At 33.9% G+C, this 22,864-nt stretch overlaps 1 protein-coding gene across 1 annotated transcript in view; it reads left to right on the forward strand.

The window, feature by feature from the left end:
- The window catches only part of CFAP47 (cilia and flagella associated protein 47), a 440,981-nt gene that overhangs the window by 29,181 nt on the left and 388,936 nt on the right, over positions 1-22,864 (forward strand). Inside the window, exons 6-10 of the mRNA XM_003924170.4 lie at positions 995-1,155; positions 3,115-3,242; positions 5,522-5,757; positions 19,151-19,340; positions 20,218-20,431. Of these exons, the coding sequence (XP_003924219.4) occupies positions 995-1,155; positions 3,115-3,242; positions 5,522-5,757; positions 19,151-19,340; positions 20,218-20,431 (929 nt within the window). The remainder of the gene's footprint in view (positions 1-994; positions 1,156-3,114; positions 3,243-5,521; positions 5,758-19,150; positions 19,341-20,217; positions 20,432-22,864) is intronic.

Raw genomic sequence — 22,864 nt, forward strand, 5'->3', positions numbered from 1 at the left:
GTGATGTTTCCCTCCCTGTGTCCATATGTTCTCATTGTTCAACACTGGCCTATGAGTGAGAACATGTGGTGTTTGGTTTTCTGTTCTTGTGTCAGTTTGCTGAGAATGATGGTTTCCAGATTCATCCATGTCCCTGCAAAGGACATGAACTCATCGTTTTTATGGCTCCATAGTATTCCATGGTGTATATGTCTCACATTTTCTTTATCCAGTCTATCATTAATGGACATTTGGGTTGGTTCCTGGTCTTTGCTATTGTGAACAGTGCCGCAATGAACATATGTGTGTGTGTGTGTCTTTATAATAGAATGATTTATAATCCGTTGGGTATATACCCAGTAATGGGATTGCTGGGTCAAATGGAATTTTTATTTCTAGATCCTTGAGGAATCGCCACACTGTCTTCCACCATGGTTGAACTAATTTACACTCCCACCAACAGTGTAAAAGTGTTCTTATTTCTGCACATTCTCTCCAGCATCTGTTGTCTCCAGATTTTTTTAATGAATGCCATTCTAACTGGCATGAGATGGTATCTCAATGTGGTTTTGATTTACATTTCTCTAATGACCAGTGATGATGAGCATTTTTTTATATGTTTGTTGGCCTCATAAATGTCTTCTTTAGAAAAGTGTTGTTGTTTTTTTTTTCCCTTGTAAATCTGCTTTAGTCCTTTGTAGATTCTGGATATTAACCCTTTGTCAGATGGGTAGATTGCAAACATTTTTTTCCCATTCTGTTGGTTGCCGGTTCACTCTAATGATTATTTTTTTTTTGCTGTGCAGAAGCTCTTAATTAGATCCCATTTGTGTATTTTGGCTTTTGTTGCCATTTTATGATGTGCCTTGGCCAAATTAATGTATAAATGTTACTTTAAAGATATATATTTGCTATTTCCTTGATTCTGGAATTTCAAAAATTATTTTGTAACCTCTTTGAAAAAAATTTTTGTGTTTTGCATTAATACTCATTTATTTCTGACTTTGTATCACAGGGTATGAATATTCGACAAAGAACAGATACTGCTTTAAATAGTCTCACCTCCATAAGAAAAGTAAAGAACATAGATACTACTACCATTATCTCATGTGTCCCTAATGAAGGGACTTTACAACCTTATCAAAAGATTGTAATTACATTTTGTTTCAGCCCAAAGTAAGCAAAAATTAATTTCATTATAATGTTAAGTATTAATGGAAAGTAGACTAACCGCACTTTAATCAGATTCACTTTAATACTATGATAGTAAAACTTGCCAGAAGGCACAAATCAGGTTTTGCTTGTTATGGTTCTAGATGTTTCTAACATGGTTAGTAATATTTCTAATAATTCTAAATATGGTTCTAAGTACTTCATGGAAACTTAAAAATCTCCCCAGACCTTGTGGAAATGGGGTGGAGGAAGCACAAGTTTTGAGTTGTTTTAGAATGTGGCCCCAAATTGTTTGTGTAGTCAAGACCTTGTTGTCGCCACGAATAGTCAGGTGCATGCAGCACATTGTAGGCCCCTACAAAGAAGGTGCAATGCTTCTGTTAAGGCAAAGTTATTGCTAACTATCATAAGTATTAAACCTATAGCACCTTCCTGGGATCAGTCAAACTTGTTTGCTGAAATTCATACAGATTTTTAGCACGTAAGCTAGTGTACACTTTTCATAATTCCGTGAACTTTTTGCTATTTAATTTGAAGAGCATTCTGTTTTAAACATATAATAGCAAATTCAGTGATACCTTGATAGATTGCAGTATGTGTGAACTGATTCAACTGCAAGTATATTTTCCCTTGTTTCTGAGAGGGTAATGTTTGATATACTTCTTTTTGTGGAATAGGGTTGCTTGGTAACATCAATTGCCTGTTGAAGATAGAGCTTGCTGTAATTTAAAGAGGTTAATAAATCAAGTAATTGTACTATCTGTAAATCCAGAATTGCCTTTTTTTTTTTTTTTTTTTTTTTTGAGACAGAGTTTTGCTCTTGTTACCCAGGCTGGAGTGCAATGGTGCGATCTCGGCTCACCGCAACCTCCACCTCCTGGGTTCAGGCAATTCTCCTGCCTCAGCCTCCTGAGTAGCTGGGATTACAGGCACGCACCACCATGCCCAGCTGATTTTTTTGTATTTTTGGTAGAGATGGGGTTTCACCATGCTGACCAGGATGGTCTCTATCTCTTGATTTCGTGATCCACCGGCCTCGGCCTCCCAAAGTGCTGGGATTACAGGCTTGAGCCACTGCGCCCGGCCCAGAATTGCCTTATTAATGATACCTTCATACAAGTAGTTTCTTTGGTGAATCTGTAAGATTCTCTTTAATACACAATCTTTGAAATTTCAAATATTCTATTCTTTTTCATGGCAGCAGGTTAGTTGGAGAGTCTAGCATAAGATTGTAGGTATATGTATGATTTGAAGTCTTACTTAAACGTGTTCTGAACATACTATTTGTATTCATATTTAATATTACATATCAGTCCTTTGTAAATGTAGTTGAGTTTGCACTGCTAGAAGAGCTGACCTCTAGGTAAGGCAGATAAAGATAGCCAATGAGCAGACCTATGACATAACCCATCTCTACCTTTGCTCCTATTTTCCTTCCTCCTAGCCTTCCTTTCCTTTTTTCCTTGAACAAAATTTAACTGTTAGCAAATCTTGTTCTCCAAATTACTTGTCCACAACGAAAGTGTGGCTGGCAATATGCACTTAGTACATTGGAGAAGACAAATACGTAACAAATGTTTTTTATTACGCCCAAGAGTAAGATGGACTATTGTAAAGAATTAATCAAAGTCCTAAGCTGGAGGTGAATTTTGCCTGGAAAGAAAATTCTTTGCAGAGAAAGTGCCATTTGAACTGGACCTTGAAGACTTGGTAAATTTAAATTACTCTTGTCTTTACAATGTTGGTATGAACTCATTTTTCTGAGCTTTATACCCTGTAGCCTTCTTTTGGCAAATCTCTCCGGCTGTGCAGTAAATTTGGAAAATGGATCACAGTTGTATTTTCATTCCTTAGCATTCACTTGCTTGCATAGATTTAAAGATTGATTTGATACTCCCTCTTACAAGGTGATAAAGTGTATCACCTTTACTTTAAAAATAACTCATTGTGATTTTTTTACAGACTTATGGATGAATGTAAAAAGGATATTGGACCTTCATACAGGCAGGACTATGTTCTTTTTTTGAGATTTGAGTCTGTAGGAAGTAAAGATGGATTTTTGAGAGATGATGACTATAAAACCGTCAAAAGTAAGTGTAGAATTAACAAAATTATCAAAATTTAAATTTAACCATTTAAATTGTTTAAAAATTTGAACATCAATATCTGTAGAGACAATTTAATAAAATTTATAATTATTGAATAGAACAAAATTGCAAACATGTTCAAGAGACCTTAAAGTATTATCTGTGGCATGTTAGGAAAGAAGTCAATCTCACAATTATTTACATAGTAATTTTCCAGGTTAGAAGTTAGCTTACTTTATAATTTTAAAATGATTTTAGATAAACATGATGATCTAGAGTTTAAGAAAAAACAAAACAAAACAAACAAACAAAAAAAAACCCTGATTTCTTTTTCTGTGTATGCCTAGGTTTTTTCTTAGGAATTGGTATGGGGACAAATGACCCATTCCATCTCTACTAAACCTTCAGTTCTCTTAGAATCTACAAATAAGAGCAGTTAAAAAAAAAAAGATCTAGTTAGTAGGGTGCAGGACCAATAACTGGTATTATTGGACACTGGTAATTATACATGTTTTGCAGGCCGCATGTCAAGATGCCTTATATGTTTTACATTTCAGGTTACATTAGGTTGGTTGTAGTGAGGAAAAAATATGGAATGGGACTTGGAGTTCAGCTTAGCAAGACAGATGAAAGAGAAAATAGAGAATTAGGAAGGTTATGAATCAAATCCAGGAAAATGAGTTACCAAGGAGGGGTTAGGTCACCATGCTGGATATTTAGGCAAATTGGGTACGTTGGTATAAGTGATATGGAGCAGGATTTAACTTATTCCTTGGGCAGAAATGGATTGTTTTGTTACTATTTATTTCATGTTTTGTGATATTGAGCTATGTCTGCTATTCCTCTACAGCAATGGCAATTCCACATTTGTACAAAGTTTACAGGTAAATCCAGTTTTGAATAGGTAGGGATGGAGTTACTTGGTTTGCCTTAAAGTTAACATAGAGTCTAAGATTGGCTACTAAGAGCATTAGTGAAAAAATACAAAGTCTTTTTCTTTGGTTCTAGTTACACTGCTGTCTCTGCAAAATTGTTCCTCTGCTGTCGTCTTTCTAGTTTCTCCAATGCTTCATGTTATATTTTTGCCCAGCTTCTATTCCATTGTCCATTATTATAATTACTCTTTTTCATGTACACTTATGTCTGTTGGTCTGTCTCCCATAGTGTCTGACTTAAAAACCTCTCATTCTGTGAAATTCGACTTTGAGCCTGTATTGGGTATGCACATGGGAAGCTGATTGTGTTGGAGAAAAATACACAAACATATTGAGAGGTTTCACTTTGTATCTATAGTCACTAATCCCAAATGAGTTCTTTAAGCTGTTTGATATTCCTATTGCATTTAACCATTCATTCACTCTTACACAATCTGAAATGAGTATCATACACCTTTTATTCTCTCCTCAAGTCTTCACTCTTTCCTCCTTCATCTTCACTCGTAAGCTTGTAAATGCAGAGTGGCCTAGTAGACATTTCCATTAGAATATCTGCTAGGTATCTCAACTTAACATGTCGCAAACAGAAACTCCTGATTTTTCCATAACCGGCTCCTCCTTCAGTCTTTTTTCATGAAATGGCAATTCCGTCATTTCGGTTGCTAAGACAAAAAACTTAGAGTCATCCTTTATCACTTCTTCATTTCCCTATTCTGTGGCCAATGTATCAGCAAATCTTCTTAAGTCTACCCTCAAAAATATATCTAAAATTTCACAATTTCTCACCAGTTTTCTATTCCTCTCCTCTAGCTATATTTCATTCTTTAAAGTTGTTTGAACATGACAGACAATTTCCTGACTTAGCATATTTGTACCTGCTGTTCTCTCTGCCTGGAATATACTTTTCCTAGACTTTTTACATATTTTTTTCAGACTCCCTTTATATCTTTGGCTCAAGTATCTCCCTGTCAGAGAGGCCTTTTTGGACATCGCTACATAAAACAGAATTCCCAAGACCTTTTACTCTGTCTCACCTTGTTTTACCTTTACCCATAATACTTACCTTCTATAAAATGCTGTGTAAACATATAGCATTATTTGGCTGTTTATTATCAGTGTCACCTCACTAGAATGCAAAGTCCGTAAAAGCAGGAATGTTGTCTTTTTATTCACTGCTATATCCCCAAGGCGAGACACAGAGAAGGCACTCAATAATTTTGTTGAAAGAAAAGATTGAATGAGCTACCCAATTTGCATTAGGTCTTTCAGACAACAAATGGACTAAGCAGATATATTCTGGATTCCCCAAACACTTTTTATGTTCAACAGTTATTATTGCTTTCACAGGTGAGCGACTTCAGAAAATGGAATTAGCGCTGACAGGATCAGGAATTCCGGTTTTACTGCAGTTTGATCCAGGGAAGGTTCTGAGTTTTAAACCCTGTTTCATGGGTGAACGTTCAGAAATTCACTTTATCATGCAAAATCAATGCCAATTACTTCCTGTGATATACCACTTTCCAAGAAATGCACATTTTAAAATTGAACCTGAAAAGGGCAGGATTCATGAGGGCGGCATAATGGTAAGATAATTTTTCTTTGCTTTTTCATTGCAGCTAACATTTTAAGGTGTGCTAAAATGCTATGCAGAGGATTAGAAACAACATTTGTTCTACCAGTGTTTATAAATTGTTTCTCTTCTGTGGCCTAGTTTTGAAGACGTTTGTATTGGTACTCACATAGATTCCATAATGATTTGTTAAGTGACTGTCATGTGCCAGTGAAAGCATTTGGCACTAGGGAATTTAAAGAAATGCAAGACATAGGTACTTCCTCTAAGATGTTAGACATAGACACAGGTAGGTATGGCTTAAGGAGAATGCAAAGTATGTTAAGATAAAGTTGTAACAAGGTGATATAGAAACTCAGATAACAGGATGTTTACTTCTAACCAGATAGAAAAGTCTTCATAGGAGCGTAAAGTATGAGCCAGACCTTGAAGCTTGAGTAGAGTTTCGAAGTTTGAAACTGGTGATATTTACCAGGCAGGACTAGAACTTGTTCTGCTGGTGCAAAGCAGAAAAAGAGAACAACAAGGCATACCTGTGAGCACTAGATCAGCTTCTGCTTGTCAGGAGCTGTTTTTCATTGCTGCACAGGTAACTCTTTCCGATATCCTCTAAACCATGGGTTAAAAGACTATGGTCCATAGGTCAAATATGGCCCAATGCCTGTTTTGGTAATTAATGTTTTTGGAATATAGCCACTCTGTTTTGTTCACCTATTGTCTAAGGCTATTTTCACACAAAATGCAGAGTTGAGTGGTTGTGAGAAGACTATGCCCCATGAAGCCCAAAGCATTCACTGTCTGGCAATTTGCAGAAAAAGTTTGTTGAACCCTGCCTTAAATATAGCAAACATGAGTGCATTCAGTTTCTCCTCAGTTTCTTATGTTACCATTTTTCTTCCACTGCAGTGATGCAGTTTATAAAGTTATTGAAGGAAGCTTTCTCCCAATTGCAATTAGAACTATTGTATATGTGTTTATACATATACAGTTCCTATTTATATCTCTTACTGTTTCATTAGTATGTTTCATACACATGCAGCTCCTATTTATATCTCTTACTGTTTCATTAGTATGACTCTCTCCCTCCAAATTTGGATAGACGTAATCAGTTTTCATAGAATAGCAACAAATGTTAACCACTTTATACTGAATGTTTTCTTTTTAACTGCTTCCTAAATTTCCTGTAATCCAAGGCTCTCAAACCTACCCACTCAATTATTTTTCTCCAGTACCATATGCATCTTTCAAAACATATCTGATAGCTAATTCCCCAATATTATTTTTAACCCTCTACATTTGTGAATTTCTCTTACACTAATCCTTTTTAAATTAGTAAAAATGTGAATGTAAGAAGTATAGTAGACACTGGACAATTGTGACCTGCACAGACTGGTCAAAGAGCGTTTGACTAGAAGTGTGATAAGATTATTCTTTTTAAATACCAACTTTATAGATGTGTAATTCACATAACATAAAATTCACATATTGAAGTATACAATTCAGCAATATTAATATGTTCAGAGAGTGCACACATCAGCGCTAATTCTGCAATATTCTCGTCACCCCAAAAAGAAACCCCATGCCCGTTAGCAGTCTCCCCTTCTCCTCATTCATCAGCCTCTGGTAAATGTTAATCTATTCTCTAGTCGGTAGGTTTTCCAGTTTGGATCATTTTCTATAAATATTATATTTATATATGGCATTTTGTGTATGGCTTCTTTCATTTAGCATAATGGTTTCAGGGTTCATGCACATTGTAACGTGTATGAATGCTTCATTTTTATAGCCAATTTATATTCCTTCGTAAGGATATATCACCTTTTGTTTAACCAGTCATCAATTGAGGGACATTTGGGTCGTTTCCACCTTTTGGCTATTATGAATAATGCTGCTGTAAACTTTCATGTACAACTTTTTGTGTGGACAAAGTTTTAATATTCTTGAAATGCACCTAAGAATGGAATTGTTGGTGTCATATGAAAACTGTATGTTTAACTTTTTGAGAAACTGTCATACTGTTTTCCAAAGTGATTGTACCATTTTATATTCCCAACAGCAATAAATAAGCATTCCAGTTCATCCATGCCCTCCCACACTTGATAATGTACTTCTTTTTATTATTATTATTATAGCCATCCCAATGGGTGCAAAGTGGCATGTCCTTATGGTTTTCATTTATATATCCTCAGTAACTAATGATGACAAATATCTTTTCATGTACTTACTGTCCATTTGTATATTTTCTTTGGAGAAATATTTATGCATATCTATAATAAGGCAGAATAATGGCCCCCTAAAATATCTCTATCTTAATCTCTAGAAATTATGAACATGTGATGTTCTATGGCAAGGGCTAATTCAGATTTCACTTGAAATTAAGACTGTTAATCAACTGACCTTAAAATAGGATAATTAGCCTGGATTATTTAGGTGAACCCTATGTACTCCCAGGTTCATTAAAAGTGGAAATGAAGAACAGAAAATATGTCAGTGTGAAAGTGATGAAAGACTTTACCATCCATTGGTTTCTGGTTCTGAGGGCAGAAGAGGGTGGGGTGCATAAGCTGAAGAATGGGATGGCTTTTCGAATCTGGAAAAGGCAAGAAAGCAGATTCTCTGCTACAGCTTCCAGAAATAAACAGTCCTTTTGACACCTTGATTTTCATCCTGTATTAACCTTCTGACAAGTGTAAACTAAGAAATTTGAGTTATTTTAGCCAACAAGCTTTTTGGTAATTTTTTATTGCCAAAATAGAAAACTAATAGAATGTATTTTACTAATTTTTAACTGGTCTGCCTTTTTATTATGGAATTGCAAGAGTTCTTTTTTTTTTTTTTTTTTTGAGATGGAGTTTCGCTCTTGTTACCCAGGCTGGAGTGCAATGGCTCGATCTCGGCTCACTGCAACCTCCGCCTCCTGGGTTCAAGCAATTCTCCTGCCTCAGCCTCCTGAGTAGCTGGGATTACAGGCACAGGCCACCATGCCCAGCTAATTTTTTTGTATCTTTAGTAGAGACGGGGTTTCACCATGTTGACCAGGATGGTCTCGATCTCTTGACCTCGTGATCCACCCGCCTCAGCCTCCCAAAGTGCTGGGATTACAGGCTTGAGCCACCGCGCCCGGCTTGCAAGAGTTCTTTACACATTCTCATTACAAGTCCTTTGACAGATATGGAAATCACAAATATTTGATTCCATCCTGTGGATTGTCTTCCCCCTTTCTTGATAGTTTCCTTTGAAGGATAAAAGTAATTCTTTTGATGAAGTTCAATTTATCTGTTTTTTCCTTTTGTTTCTTGTGCATTTAGTATCATATCTAAGTAGTCATAGACTGTCTAAGGTCATTAAGTTTTGTTCCTATGTTTTTCAGTAAGAATTTTAGTTCAAACTTTTAAATCTGTTATCCATTTTGTTATTTTTTATAGATGGTATGATTCAGAGGTTGAAATTTATTTTTTTCATAGAGATGTCAAGTTATCACAGAATATTGTCACATATATAAAAAAATCAATCGACCATGAATGTAAGGATTTCTAGACTAAAAATTCTATTTTGCCTATCTGTATTTATCCTATGTCAGTACCACAATGTATTAATTACTGTGGCTCTTTTAATTTTTTTTGAGACAACTACTTCACCATCTTGACCAGGCTGCTCTTTTTTTTTTTTTTTTTTTTGAGACGGAGTTTCGCTCTTGTTACCCAGGCTGGAGTGCAATGGCGCGATCTCGGCTCACCGCAACCTCCGCCTCCTGGGTTCAGGCAATTCTCCTGCCTCAGCCTCCTGAGTAGCTGGGATTACAGGCACGTGCCACCATGCCCAGCTAATTTTTTGTATTTTTAGTAGAGACGGGGTTTCACCATGTTGACCAGGACGGTCTCGATCTCTTGACCTCGTGATCCGCCCACCTCAGCCTCCCAAAGTGCTGGGATTACAGGCTTGAGCCACCGCGCCCGGCTGACCAGGCTGCTCTTGAACTGCTGACCTCAAATGATCTGCCCGCCTCAGCCTCCCAAAGTGCTGGGATGACAGGTGTGAGCCACTGTACCAGACCTGTAATTACTGCAGCTTTATGATACTTTTTCGATTTGGGATATATAAACCTTCCAATTTTTTTCTTTTTAAAGAACACTTTTGCCTAATGTGAAATGCTTGCAAATACATATGAACTTTAACATTAGCTTGCTAATTTCTGCAAAAAGAAAAGACAGCTGGAATTTTATAAGAATTGGGTTGAATCTGTAAATCTATTTAGAGAATATTGCCATTTTAAGAGCATTAAATCCCTTGATCCACGAGATTGTATGTCTTTACACTTATTTAGGTCTTCTTTAATGCCTTTTAATAATGTTTGTAGTAGTCAGTTTACAAGTCTTGTAATTATTTAAAAAATTTATTTCTAAATATTTCATCCTTTTTTGATGATATGTAAATGAAATTGAATTCTTAGTTTTATTTCTGGATTATTCGTTGCTAGTGTATATAAATGCAGTTGATTTCTGCATATTGGCCTGGTATGCTGCTAATTTTGCTGAACTCATTTATTAGTTCTCGTGGTTTTTGGTGGATTCTTTGGGATACAAGATCATGTCACCTGTGAATGGAGGTCATTTTATATCTTTCTTTCTAATCTGGATTCATTTTATTTACTTATTTTCTTACCTACTTGTCCTAGCTAGAACCTCTAGTACAGTATTAAATAGCCATGGCAAAAGAGGTATCTTGTCTTGTTTCTGATCTAAGGGGAAAACATTGTCTCTTATCATTAAGTATGATTTTAGCTGTAAGATTTTCATAGGCTGCCTTTATAAACTTGAGGGACTTCCCTTCTATTCCTAGTTTGTTTCATGTTTCCATTATGGAAGTGCCTTGTATTTTGAACTACTTTTTCTGTGTGTATTAAAATGATAATGTGGTTTTGTCCTTTATTCTATTAAGATGGTGCATTACATTGACATATAGATGTTAAACTTGAAATCATACTCATACATAGTATATAATCTTTTCTACATTTTGCTGGTTTCAGTTTGATAGTATTTCATTGAGGAATTTTGCATATATATTCATAAGGGCCATAAGACTAGAGATTTTAAAAAATATTCTGATTTTGGTATCAGAATAAAACCAGTACCACAGAATGAATTGAGAAGTACTCTCTTCTTTTTTTTGTAAATGCTTGTGAAAGATTGGCACTAATTCTTCTTTAAATGGTTGGTAGAATTTACCACCAAAGCCATTTTGTCCTGGGATTTTCTTTGTCAGAAATTTTTTGGCGATTAATTCAGTCTCTTTATTTGTTGTGAGGCGATTCATGTTATCTACTTTTTCTTGGGTTAGTTTCAGTAGTTTATGTCTTTCTCTTTATAAGAATTTCCCCATGTCATTTAGGTTATCTGATTTGTTGGGATTGAATTGTTAATCACATTACCTTATAGCCCTTTTTACTGATGTAAAGTTGGTATTCCTCTCTTTTATTCCTGATTTTAGCAAAGTTAGTCATCTCTTTTTTTGGTTATTAAGTCTAGCTAAATTTTTTCATTGTTGTTAATCATTTCAAACACATAGTTTCAGCACTGATTTTTTCCTAACATGTTCTATTCTCTTTATTATTTATTATTGCTTTCGTGTTTATTATTTCTTTCCTTCTACTCCCTTTGAACTTACTTTGTTCTTTTTTTAAAAAATTTCCTAAGGTGGATGGTTAGATTATTAATTAAAGGTCTTTTTAAAAAATACATGTATTTATAACCATAAATTGCTGTCTTGTCACTGCTTTTTCTGCATTCCATATGTTTTGGTATGTTGTGTTTTATTTTTTCTTCATCTCAAAATATTGTTGAATTCCCCTTGTAGTTTTATTGTCTGATCTATTGGTTATGTAGACATTTATTGCTTAATTTCCAAAATGTGTGAATTTTTTACATTTTCTTCTCTGATGGATTTTAATTTTATTATATTTTGGTTGGAAAACAGACTGCGCAGATTTCAATACTTTTAAATGATTCACGCTTATTGCATAACCTAACAGAGTCTATATTTTAAAAGTTTCATTCAAAGTGCAAATGTGTGCTTTAGAAAAATGTGCATTCTACTGTAGTTAGGTAAAATGTTCTACAGGTATATTTTAGGTCTAATTTGTTTTTCAGTTCTCTGTTCTTTGTTGATCATATGCTTAGTTTTTCTAATCATTATTGGAAGTGGGAGTATCCCACTATTATAGTTGAATTGCCTATTTCGTTCTTCACTTCTATCAGTTTTTTCACATCAGGTGCATATGTGGTTGTAATAGGCATTCCTGATGTCTTGATTCTTTTATCATTATAAAATGCTCTTTTATAAATGTAGAACTTTTTCTATCAATATATATTTTGTCTTATATTAGTATAGGTGCCCTGCTCTCTTTTGGATATTGTTTGCATATGACATATCTTTTTGCCATCCTTTCACTGTCAGACTATTTGTATCTTTGTATACAATGTGTACCTCTTGTGGGCAATATGTAGATTATATGTTTTTGCCTACTCCACCAATCTCTGCTATCTGAGTGTACAATGTAATCCATTAATGTGTGTTCATTTATCTATTGATGAACAGATTGATTGCATATTTTGGCTATAGAATAATGCTGCAATTAACATGAGAGTGAAAATATCTCTTCAACATGCTGATTTCATTCCCTTTGGATAAAGAAAATGTGCATGTGTGTGTGTGTGTGTGTGTGTGTGTGTGTGTGTGTGTGAATACCATACAGCCTTAAAAAATAAGGAAATCTTATCATTTGCAAAGCATGGATGAACTTGGAGGATGTTATGCTAAGTGAAATAAGACACACTTGGAAAGACAAATACTTCATGGCCACACTTATATGTGGAATCAAAGTTGAACTCATAGAAGCAGAGAGTAGAATTGTGGTTGCCAGGAATAGTGGATGAAAACGAATGAGATATCAATCAAAGAATACAAAATTTCAGTTAGAAAGAATAAGCTCTGAGAGTCTATTGTACAGGATGGTGACTATAGTTAATAGGAATGTGTAATTGAAAATTGCTAAGAGGATATAAATATTTTTAACACAAAACAGTAAGGATATATTATTTAGCTTCATTTAATCATTTCAAAATTTATTCAAAATTACATATTAAATACTATATATTTGTATACAAATAATTTTTATGTATCAATTATAGCTTAATAGAGCTGGGGGAAAGGAATGTAAAGAAAATCCATTCACTGTTTTCATAAATTTTAATTTTAATTTTAAATTCTGTTGCACATGTGCAGGATATACAGGTTTATTACATAGGTAAATGTGTGCCAACCCATTTATATGTAATGTACCTACTAGTAACGTAGGATTTGCATTTACTATTTTTTTATTTGTTTTCTGTAATTACATATCCTCCTCGTTTTCTATTATTTCATTACTGTTTTATTTTGTACTAGATATTTTGTGATATACCATTTTAATTTCTCATAATTAATTTGACTAAACTTTAAAAACATTTAATTTTCTTTTATGTAATACAGTCTCATTCACATTAATGTCAACTTAATTGTATAATATTCAAAAACTTTGCTTCGGTAGAATTTTCTTGTCTTCTCTTTATGCTATTCTCATCATCCAAATTATATGTGCTTATTCTTTAAAAGCTCATCCATACTCTAATACTGATTTCTGTATACATTGCTTTTTAAATCAGGTAGGAGCAGGAAAGCATTGCAAACAAAAGTAAGTTTATACTTTTATATTTATCTGTGTAGGTAGTTATATTTATCTGTGCTCTTAATTTCTTTTTCTGAATTTGAGTTATTGTAAAGTGTTCTTTTACTTCATTGTGAAGAATTCCCTTTATATTGTTATAATTCAAATCTGCTAATGATACATTCTCTTCATTTATATTTATCTGGAAATGTCTTAATGTATACTTCAATTTTGAATGATAGTGATGCTGGTTACAGAATTTTGCATCTAGAGTCTTTTTCCTTCAATATTTAAACACGCCTCCCCATTGTCTTTTTGTCTTCAGAGTTTCCAAGAAGAAGTTAGCTCTTCATCTCTAAATCAACCTTGTCACATGATGATTACCTTTCTTCTTGCAATGTTTCAAGGTTCTCTCTCATTGGTTTCTGGTCGTTTGACTTTGTTGTGTTTAGGTGTGGATCTATTTGATTTAACCTGCTTGGGTTTTGTTGAGTTTCTTTGATATGTATATTATCTTTATAATCAATTGAATTTTTCATCTATATTTTCTGAGCTTTTCTTTCTGTCTTATCCTTTTTAGACTCCCATCATACACATGTGACTATGCTTGACGGTGTCCCCAAAAGTCTCTTGAGACTCTGTTCTTTATTCTTTATCCTTATGTATCTCTCTTGAGTCTGAATAATTTCAAATGTCTTGTCTTCAATTTCATTGATTGGTTTTTCTGCCAGTTCAAATCTGCTACTGAGCCCCTGAAGTAAATTTAAAATTTTAGTTCCATTACTCTTCAATTCCAGATCATTTATTTGTCCGTTTTTATAATTTCCACACTTTATTGAAATTGTCTATTTTGTGAGACATTGTACACATACTTCCTTTAATTCTTTTGACCTGTTTCCCTCCAGTTCTTTGAAAATATTTACAATAGTTAACTTACCATGTTTGTCTAATAAATTCACCATTTGGATATCCATAGGGACATTGTCTATGAACTACATCTTTCCTAGGTATTGACTATACTTTCCTGATTATTTGGGTGTTTCATATTTTTTTCATGTTGGAAACTGGGCATTTTATTTTATTTTATTTTATTTATTTTTTTATGTGATGATATAATCTTTTTTTTTTTTTGAGAAAGAAAAAAAGAATAATAAGAAAAAGAATAAAGAAGAAGAAGAAAGAGAAAGAGGAAGAGGGAGAGAGGATGGGGGTATTGCTTTGTTGCCCGGGCTAGAATGCAGTCTAAATATGGATATGCCTATAATTGTCCTTAATAATGGAGACATGAAAGAAAATGAGCGAAGAGAATAACAAACAATGAGCCAACCAACATTTCATTTAAACTTCTAAGTTGATATGATGTGGTACTGATAAGAGTGTATATTTTGTGTATTTAAAGTGGAGAGTTCTATAAATCTTAATTACGTTTACTTGTTCCAGATCTGAGTTCAAGTCCTGGATATCGTTGTTAATTTTCTGTCTCATTGATCTATCTAATATTAATGTTGAAGTCTCCCACTATTATTATGTGGGAGTCTAAGTCTCTTTATATGTCTTGTATGTCTGGGTATTCCTGTATTGGGTGCGTATGTGTTTAGGATCTTTAGCTCTTCTTGTTGTTGCATTGATCCTTTTATCATTATATAATGTCTTTCTTTGCTTCTTTTGATCTTTGTTGCTTTAACGACTATTTTATCAGAGGCAAAAATTGTAACTTCTGCTTTTTATTTATTTATTTTTGCTCTCTGGTTGGTAAATCTTTCTCCATCCCTTGTTTTGAGTCTTTGTGTATCCTTGAATGTGAGATGGGTCTGGATGCAGCATACCGATGAGTTTTAGTTTTTTATCCAAATTGCCTGTCTTTGGATTGGGGGATTTAGTCAATTTAAATTTAGAATTAATAATGATATATGTGAGTTTAATAATGTCATTTATTATTAGTTGGCTGTTTTGCCCATTAGTTGATGTAAATTCTTCATTATATTGATGCTCTTTACTTTTTGGTATTTTTTAGAAAGGCTGATACTGTTTGTTCCTTTCTATGTGTAGTGGTTCTTTCAGAAGCTCTTGTAAAGCAGGCCTGGTGGTGATGAAATCTCTGAGTGCTTGCTTGTTCACAAAAAAATTTATTTTTCCTTCTCTTATGAAGCTTAGTTTGGCTGGATGTGAAATTCTTGGCTGAAAGTTCTTTTCTTTAAAGATGTTTTATATTGGTCCCCACTCTCTTCTGGCTTGTAGGGTTTCTGCTGAGAGATCTGCTATAAGTCTGATAGGCTTCCCTTTGTGGGTAACCTGACCTTTCTCTCTAGCTGCCCTTAGTATTTTCTCCTTCATTTCAACCCTGGTGAATCTGATGATTATGTGCCTTGGAGTTGCTCTTCTTGAGGAATATCTCTGTGGTGTTCTCTGTATTACCTGGAGTTGAATATTATCCTGCCTTACTAGGTTGGGAAAATTTTCCTGAATAATATCCTGAAGCGTATTTTCCAGCTTGGATTCATTCTCTTCGTCACATTCAGGTACACCTATCAAGCGTAGATTAGGTCTTTTCACATAGTCCCATATTTCTTGGAGGCTTTGCTCGTTCCTTTTTATCGTTTTTTCTCTAATCTTGTCTTCTAGTTTTATTTCATTGAGTTGGTCTTCGACTTCTGATATCCTTTCTTCTGCTTGATCAATTCGGCTGTTAAAACTTGTGCATACTTCACAAAGTTCTCATATTGTGTTTTTCAGCTCCATCAATTCACTTATATTCCTCTCTAAATTGTGTATTCTTGTTAGCATTTCGTCAATCCTTTTTTCAAAGTTCTTAGTTTCTTTGGATTGGGTTAGAACAAGTTCTTTTAGTTCACAGAAGTTTCTCATTATCCACATTGTGCAGCCTGCTTCTGTAATTGGAACACACTCGTTCTCCATCAAGCCTTGTTCTGTTGCTGATGAGGAACCGTGATCCTCTGCTGAGGGAGAGACGTTCTGATCTTGGGTATTCTCAGTCTTTTTTGGCTGTTTTCTTCCCTTCGTTGTAGATTTATCCATCTGTGGTCTTTATAATTACCGTCTTTGTAATTGGGTTTCTGAGTGGACGTCCAACTTATTGATTCTCAGCGCCGAAATCTGAGCAACCCACTGCGCTGACTAAATCAGCGGCGTTAAGTTTGGTGGTGCTTTTCTGACTCTGCACCAAGAACCAACGCTCCGAGGCGCCGGCAAAACCGCCTGGCCGGTCACAAGAGTCGCGCTGGCGACCCGTGGGGCTCCTCCGCTGGGAATCTCCTGGTGCGTGAGCAACAAGAATTCATGTGAAGGTGTGGCGTCCTCTGGTTCCCTGCGCTTTCACTGGGAGCCACAATCCTGAGCTGCTAGTGATCAGCCATCTTGGATCTCCCTCTACATTGCTTTTTAAATCAGGTAGGAGCAGGAGAGCATTGCAAACAAAGTTTAAGTTTATACTTTTATATTTATCTGTGTAGGTAGTTATGTTTACCTGTGCTCTTAATTTCTTTTTCTGAATTTGAGTCATTGTAAAGTGTTCTTTTACATTGTGAAGAATTCCCTTTATATTGTTATAATTCAAATCTGCTAATGATACATTCTCTTCATTTATATTTATCTGGAAATGTCTTAATGTATACTTCAATTTTGAATGATAGTGATGCTGGTTACAGAATTTTGCATCTAGAGTCTTTTTCCTTCAATATTTAAACACGCCTCCCCATTGTCTTTTTGTCTTCAGAGTTTCCAAGAAGAAGTTAGCTCTTCATCTCTAAATCAACCTTGTCACATGATGATTACCTTTCTTCTTGCAATGTTTCAAGGTTCTCTCTCATTGGTTTCTGGTAGTTTGACTTTGTTGTGTTTAGGTGTGGATCTATTTGATTTAACCTGCTTGGGTTTTGTTGAGTTTCTTTGATATGTATATTATCTTTATAATCAATTGAATTTTTCATCTATATTTTCTGAGCTTTTCTTTCTGTCTTATCCTTTTTAGACTCCCATCATACACATGTGACTATGCTTGACGATGTCCCCAAAAGTCTCTTGAGACTCTGTTCTTTATTCTTTATCCTTATGTATCTCTCTTGAGTCTGAATAATTTCAAATGTCTTGTCTTCAATTTCATTGATTGGTTTTTCTGCCAGTTCAAATCTGCTACTGAGCCCCTGAAGTAAATTTAAAATTTTAGTTCCATTACTCTTCAATTCCAGATCATTTATTTGTCCGTTTTTATAATTTCCACACTTTATTGAAATTGTCTATTTTGTGAGACATTGTACACATACTTCCTTTAATTCTTTTGACCTGTTTCCCTCCAGTTCTTTGAAAATATTTACAATAGTTAACTTATCATGTTTGTCTAATAAATTCACCATTTGGATATCCATAGGGACATTGTCTATGAACTACATCTTTCCTAGGTATTGACTATACTTTCCTGATTATTTGGGTGTTTCATATTTTTTTCATGTTGAACACTGGGCATTTAAAATAATATAATTTGGCAACTATGGAAATCAGAGCATTGCAGTATTTTTTGTGCTTTTTTGTTGTTGTTTTCTTTATTTAGTGATTTTCTAGACGAATTCTTTGAAAGCTTTTTCTTTATTGTGTGCAGCCAATAAAGTCTCTACTCAGTTAACTTAGTGTTCAGCTAATGATTGACAGAGGTTCCCTTAAATTCTTTGAATCAATAAGTCTCACAGCCTATATCCAGAGCCTCTGTGTAAGTAAGTATGTTGGGGCATGTCTTCAATATTCTTTCGAGTAGTTTACAACTCTTTCTAGTCTTTAATTCAAATTCAGCTGTAGATGAGACATGAGTACTTTCTGAATTCCTTTCTGGGAATATACAAAGTCCTGCAGATGCAATCTAGATTTCAGAGCTTTTCAAATACCATCTGAATATCTTGTTCTTAAGTGATTTTTAAATTTTTCTATTTGTCCATTTATTTATGAATAGCCTCCTTTTAGCCTTAAATGGTAATGCCACCTCAAGTTACTTAGATGTTCAAAAATTGCTGCACATATGCATACACAGAGTAAAATATACCTATATATTTGACAGAGCACTGGAGAGAGCATTGTTTACACAGGTTGAACGCTGAATCATGTGAGACAAAACAAATATGTACATGTCTCCACTAGGGAGGCTTTTGGAGTGTTCCAAACTCTTTCTTTTCCCTCCTTTGGCTACTAGGCTAATGGTTTTCAGTTACCACAGTTGCAAGGCTGTTGTTTTTCAAAGTGACTGCAAAGCTAAATTTTAAAGAATGGGACTACATCAAGTAAAAGTGGCACAGTCTTCTGTTCCTTCAGAGGTTAAATCTTTTTCTTTAAGTAAATACGCCTTGGGTTTTTGTGAGTCTTTAGGTATTTTCAAATATCTGAAAATAGTTCATTTTGACAATTTTTATTGCCAGTGTTCTCTTTCCTCTTCTGGAGAAGTAGGCTTTTGAAGGTCCTTAAGCCACCATTCTGAAAGTGCTTTGGTATTATGTTTAATTTTTCTTAAATAATTTTCTGATAATATTTTCGAAGTTTGTCAGTGCTATGTGAAGTACTTTCACATTACCATTATAAACTAGCTTTCCTTGAAATTTTATTAACTTTTTTTTTTTTTTTTTTAAGATTTGCTTTTGCTTTTAACTTTTTTTTCAACCAATTTATTATTGGTTACTTTTCATCTTTTTTGTTTGTTTTATTTTAGAATGTGATGTTTTCCTTTGTACCACGTCAACTTGGAGTCTTCAAAGTGAAACAGATGATAGAGATCATTGGTTTAGTGGCAGATGAAGATTTGCAGTCTTTATCAATGAAACCTTTCTATCATGTATCTTTAGATTTCAACAGCATCTGCAAAGCTCCCACCATGAAAGTTTCAAAGAAAATTATTCCTGGTATGCTATTGTGTAATGCCACTTGGTTTTGTTGTTCTTGTTGTTAATTTAAGATTATTTTAATATACTAATTGCCTAATCACACACACACGTGTGTGTGTGTGTGTGTGTGTGTATATATATATATATATATATATATATACACATATACTTGTGTGTGTATATATAAGTATGTGTATATAATATAATGTCGTTTGACCTAGGAGTTCTCATCTTTTAACATGCATTGAAATCACCTAGAAGGCCTGTTAATACACATACCACTGGCTTACATTTTAGCAATGATTATTAAGCTTCTCTGTGTTACAGCCCAAAGACTCACATTTTTACCGTGTTCCCTGTAGATGCTGATACTGCCATGATTGCCATTCTGAGGACTGCACTTTACGTAGCACTGGTTTAGTGACGTATACAGTTTATTTAATTTTTTCATGGTTTGCATATTTTATTCTTGTTAGTTTGGTTGCTGAAGGCGTCAATAATATAAACCATTTTTGACTATTCCATGGATTTACTTGTTGCTACTGTTTTATCTAATTCCTCTTTATCTTTTATATGTTGAAGTATATGAAGTTGCTGATAGTCAACCGTTTTTAACCAACAAAAAATTGACTTGCATATTGGCCAACTTAAATCCTTCAAGTTATGATATTTTATGTTTTATATATATACATTTTTATTATTCATATTTTATTATTTTGCTAAATTGTGATTGTAGGTCTTTTTTAATTAATGATTTGTATTTTCAAAATGTGTTTAGGAGTTGAGCATTTAAGTTAGAATCAATTATCTAGTGTATTAATTAATTCATGGTTATTGCTTATAAAGTTGAGATTAAAAATACCATCTATAAACTTAATATTCATTTCTATAAAAGGTATATCGCCTGTGATCCGTCATCCTACGGAAAAGATTGTAGTTGAAGACTTGGCAAAATGCCAGACTTATGCGCCTCTATCAGGACTTAAATCCACTATAAGATGCACTCACCATCGTCGCTCATGTGGAGAGTCAGGGAAGGACCTGCTATTACCCTTTCCCAAAGATGGAGCTGCAACTATTGGGTCTACAGACCATCATAAACAGTACAGGTAACATGAAATATTATAAAAACCTGAAATTTTGAAAAGTATAGTGGACAACATGACATGCAGAGGTTTAATCAGATCCTACTGTATAACAGTAATGATAGTAATAATAACAAAACTGCAATTTTCTTTTCCTTTTTTTTTTTTAACATGGAGTGAGATGGTTATTGAATGCCACTGTGTTTTCTTTATCTAACCTCTTTTCACCTCTCCTATGTACTTGCCAGGAAGTGAACGGTATATAAAGTATTCTTAAAATATGCTGTTGACAAGTATAGAAGAAAAATATAAATAATTACCTTTGGGAATGTAAGAAGTCCTCAGAGTAGAAATGTTTATTAAGTATGCTTGACAGCTTGAGTTTATTTAAGCTAAAAATGAAATTGTGTGAAACAACCATGGTTATCATAATCATCACCATCTTTGTTTGACCCCTTCAAAGACACATTTTAAATAACCTTTCACAAAGTGAACTTAAACCTCCCCATTTAGAATGATAAAAAGTGTTTAATCTCAGATTATATTTATCCAAATCTCAAATCAATGACTAACTCCAATGGTTAGTAAGAAGTGAACCAGGCACTTCAACACGCTTATCTGGACCCTATGCCCATGAATAGTTTTTACATATTTGAGACTGAAATGCGTTTTTTTTTCTGCCTGCTTGTATGCTACTAGTGAAGTATCTAAACTTTATAATGGCTCTGGACTTTCTGCACTTGTCTTTTTAGCTTTGGTTAGTCATTAAGCTTACTTAATTCTGCAGACATTTTCTTGCAATAACATTTGGTTTTTAGGACATACTTGTTTTATTGTCTATAATAGGAAAAGTCCAGGTTTTTCTATAGTATATCTTATTGTTTTACAAATTCCAACCAACTTAGCCTTTTTACAAATGATTACTTGACAAGTACCATAAAACACGGAACCATAAAAACCACTTAGACTGCATTTTATATAATTGTATATTATAAAAAAGAAAATTCCGATTTTTCTTCTGCCTCATTCTGTTTGCTCCCAGCCTGCAGAGGTGGCTTCTGGCAATAATTTTTTATGTATCTTTTTCAGCTCTTTCTTGAGGTTATGCATGTGTATCTATATAGAGATATAATGTGTTAATTTAATATTATTTTGTTTCTATATATATTAATCAGATGATCTAAAAATAGCAGAATTTTAAAAACAATGCTTGGTTTTTACTATTTATCCCCTGACCTTAACTACTTTTCTCAATGAACACTTTTTTCATATGAATAGTTAAGACAGTATTTAGTCCTTATGTTTTCTGGCTAGCAATTAGCAACTTTAAGTAATGAAATATGTTTTATAGTATATTTACTTGTTGGTAATTGTAATTTCTATTTTATTTTAATGCATTTTACCTTTTTAAGTTTTGAGAAAAAAATAAGGTAGGAATTTTTCTCTAGTTTTTATTTACTGCAGAATGCCTTGTGCTTAGAACAATGTCGGGCATAGAGTAGGCACTTAGCAAATTTGTTTGAATAAATAAATGAGGAAAAATATTTTATTTCTGTAATGATTTATGTCCCTTGTACTTTGCATATTTTATAAAGCTTATCTTCTTTAAGCTGCAGAGGTATTTCTAGATGTTTCTCTAAGGAGCTGAGAAGGATTTAGATATGTTAATAGGTCTTTCTCATTTAAAGCATTTACACCACTACTCCTTTCCTTATGACTCTCTCCTTGTTATAGATCTCAGGAATTCAAATATATATGGGAATTATTTCTAGGTTCTAAAGATGGTTAAGTGTCTCAGGGCCTAAGGAAAATTTAAGTATCAACAGTTATCTTTGAACAACAAAGCATTTGTTTCCTGTCTCGTTTTTTCACTCTCTTAAAGTATTTAACATAGTTAATGCTGTTACTGTAAACATTGAGGAATTGTTCAAGAAAAGAAGAAAAATTAATTTTCATTTGACTTTGTGATTAATATCTTCATACTGATGTTTTAATTATTGAGGGTGAATATCTTAATGATTAAGAACATTTGGTGAAGATTGAGGTAGACCAAACCCAGAAGGTGTGAATATACTTGCATATTACTTTTGATTGAAAATGTGTGGTGGGTAAAAAGGAAGAGCATAAATCTAGTTAAGTGAATATTAGATATAAAGTAATTCACAATTCTTTTATGAATTGTTTATATAGATTTATTGTTAGTTATTTCATAAGCTGTGAAGTTTAAAGGAGGTAGCATGTTTAGCAAAAAGATTCATTATTCTACATTTTCCCCCTAATTTTGATCATAATGATCTAAAAAGAGGTAACTTTTAGAAAACACTAGTCAGATTCACATCTAGTTTCTTGGAGTCTTATGTGTAATCTAGCACTGTCCAAATTGCCTATCTGACTAATTATTCAAAGGTGGGTTTAGAATAGGCACCATTACATCCTAATGACCTTACAAAGGATTGT

This window comes from Saimiri boliviensis, chromosome X, assembly GCF_048565385.1.
Source record: "Saimiri boliviensis isolate mSaiBol1 chromosome X, mSaiBol1.pri, whole genome shotgun sequence".
Classification (NCBI taxonomy): domain Eukaryota; kingdom Metazoa; phylum Chordata; class Mammalia; order Primates; family Cebidae; genus Saimiri; species Saimiri boliviensis.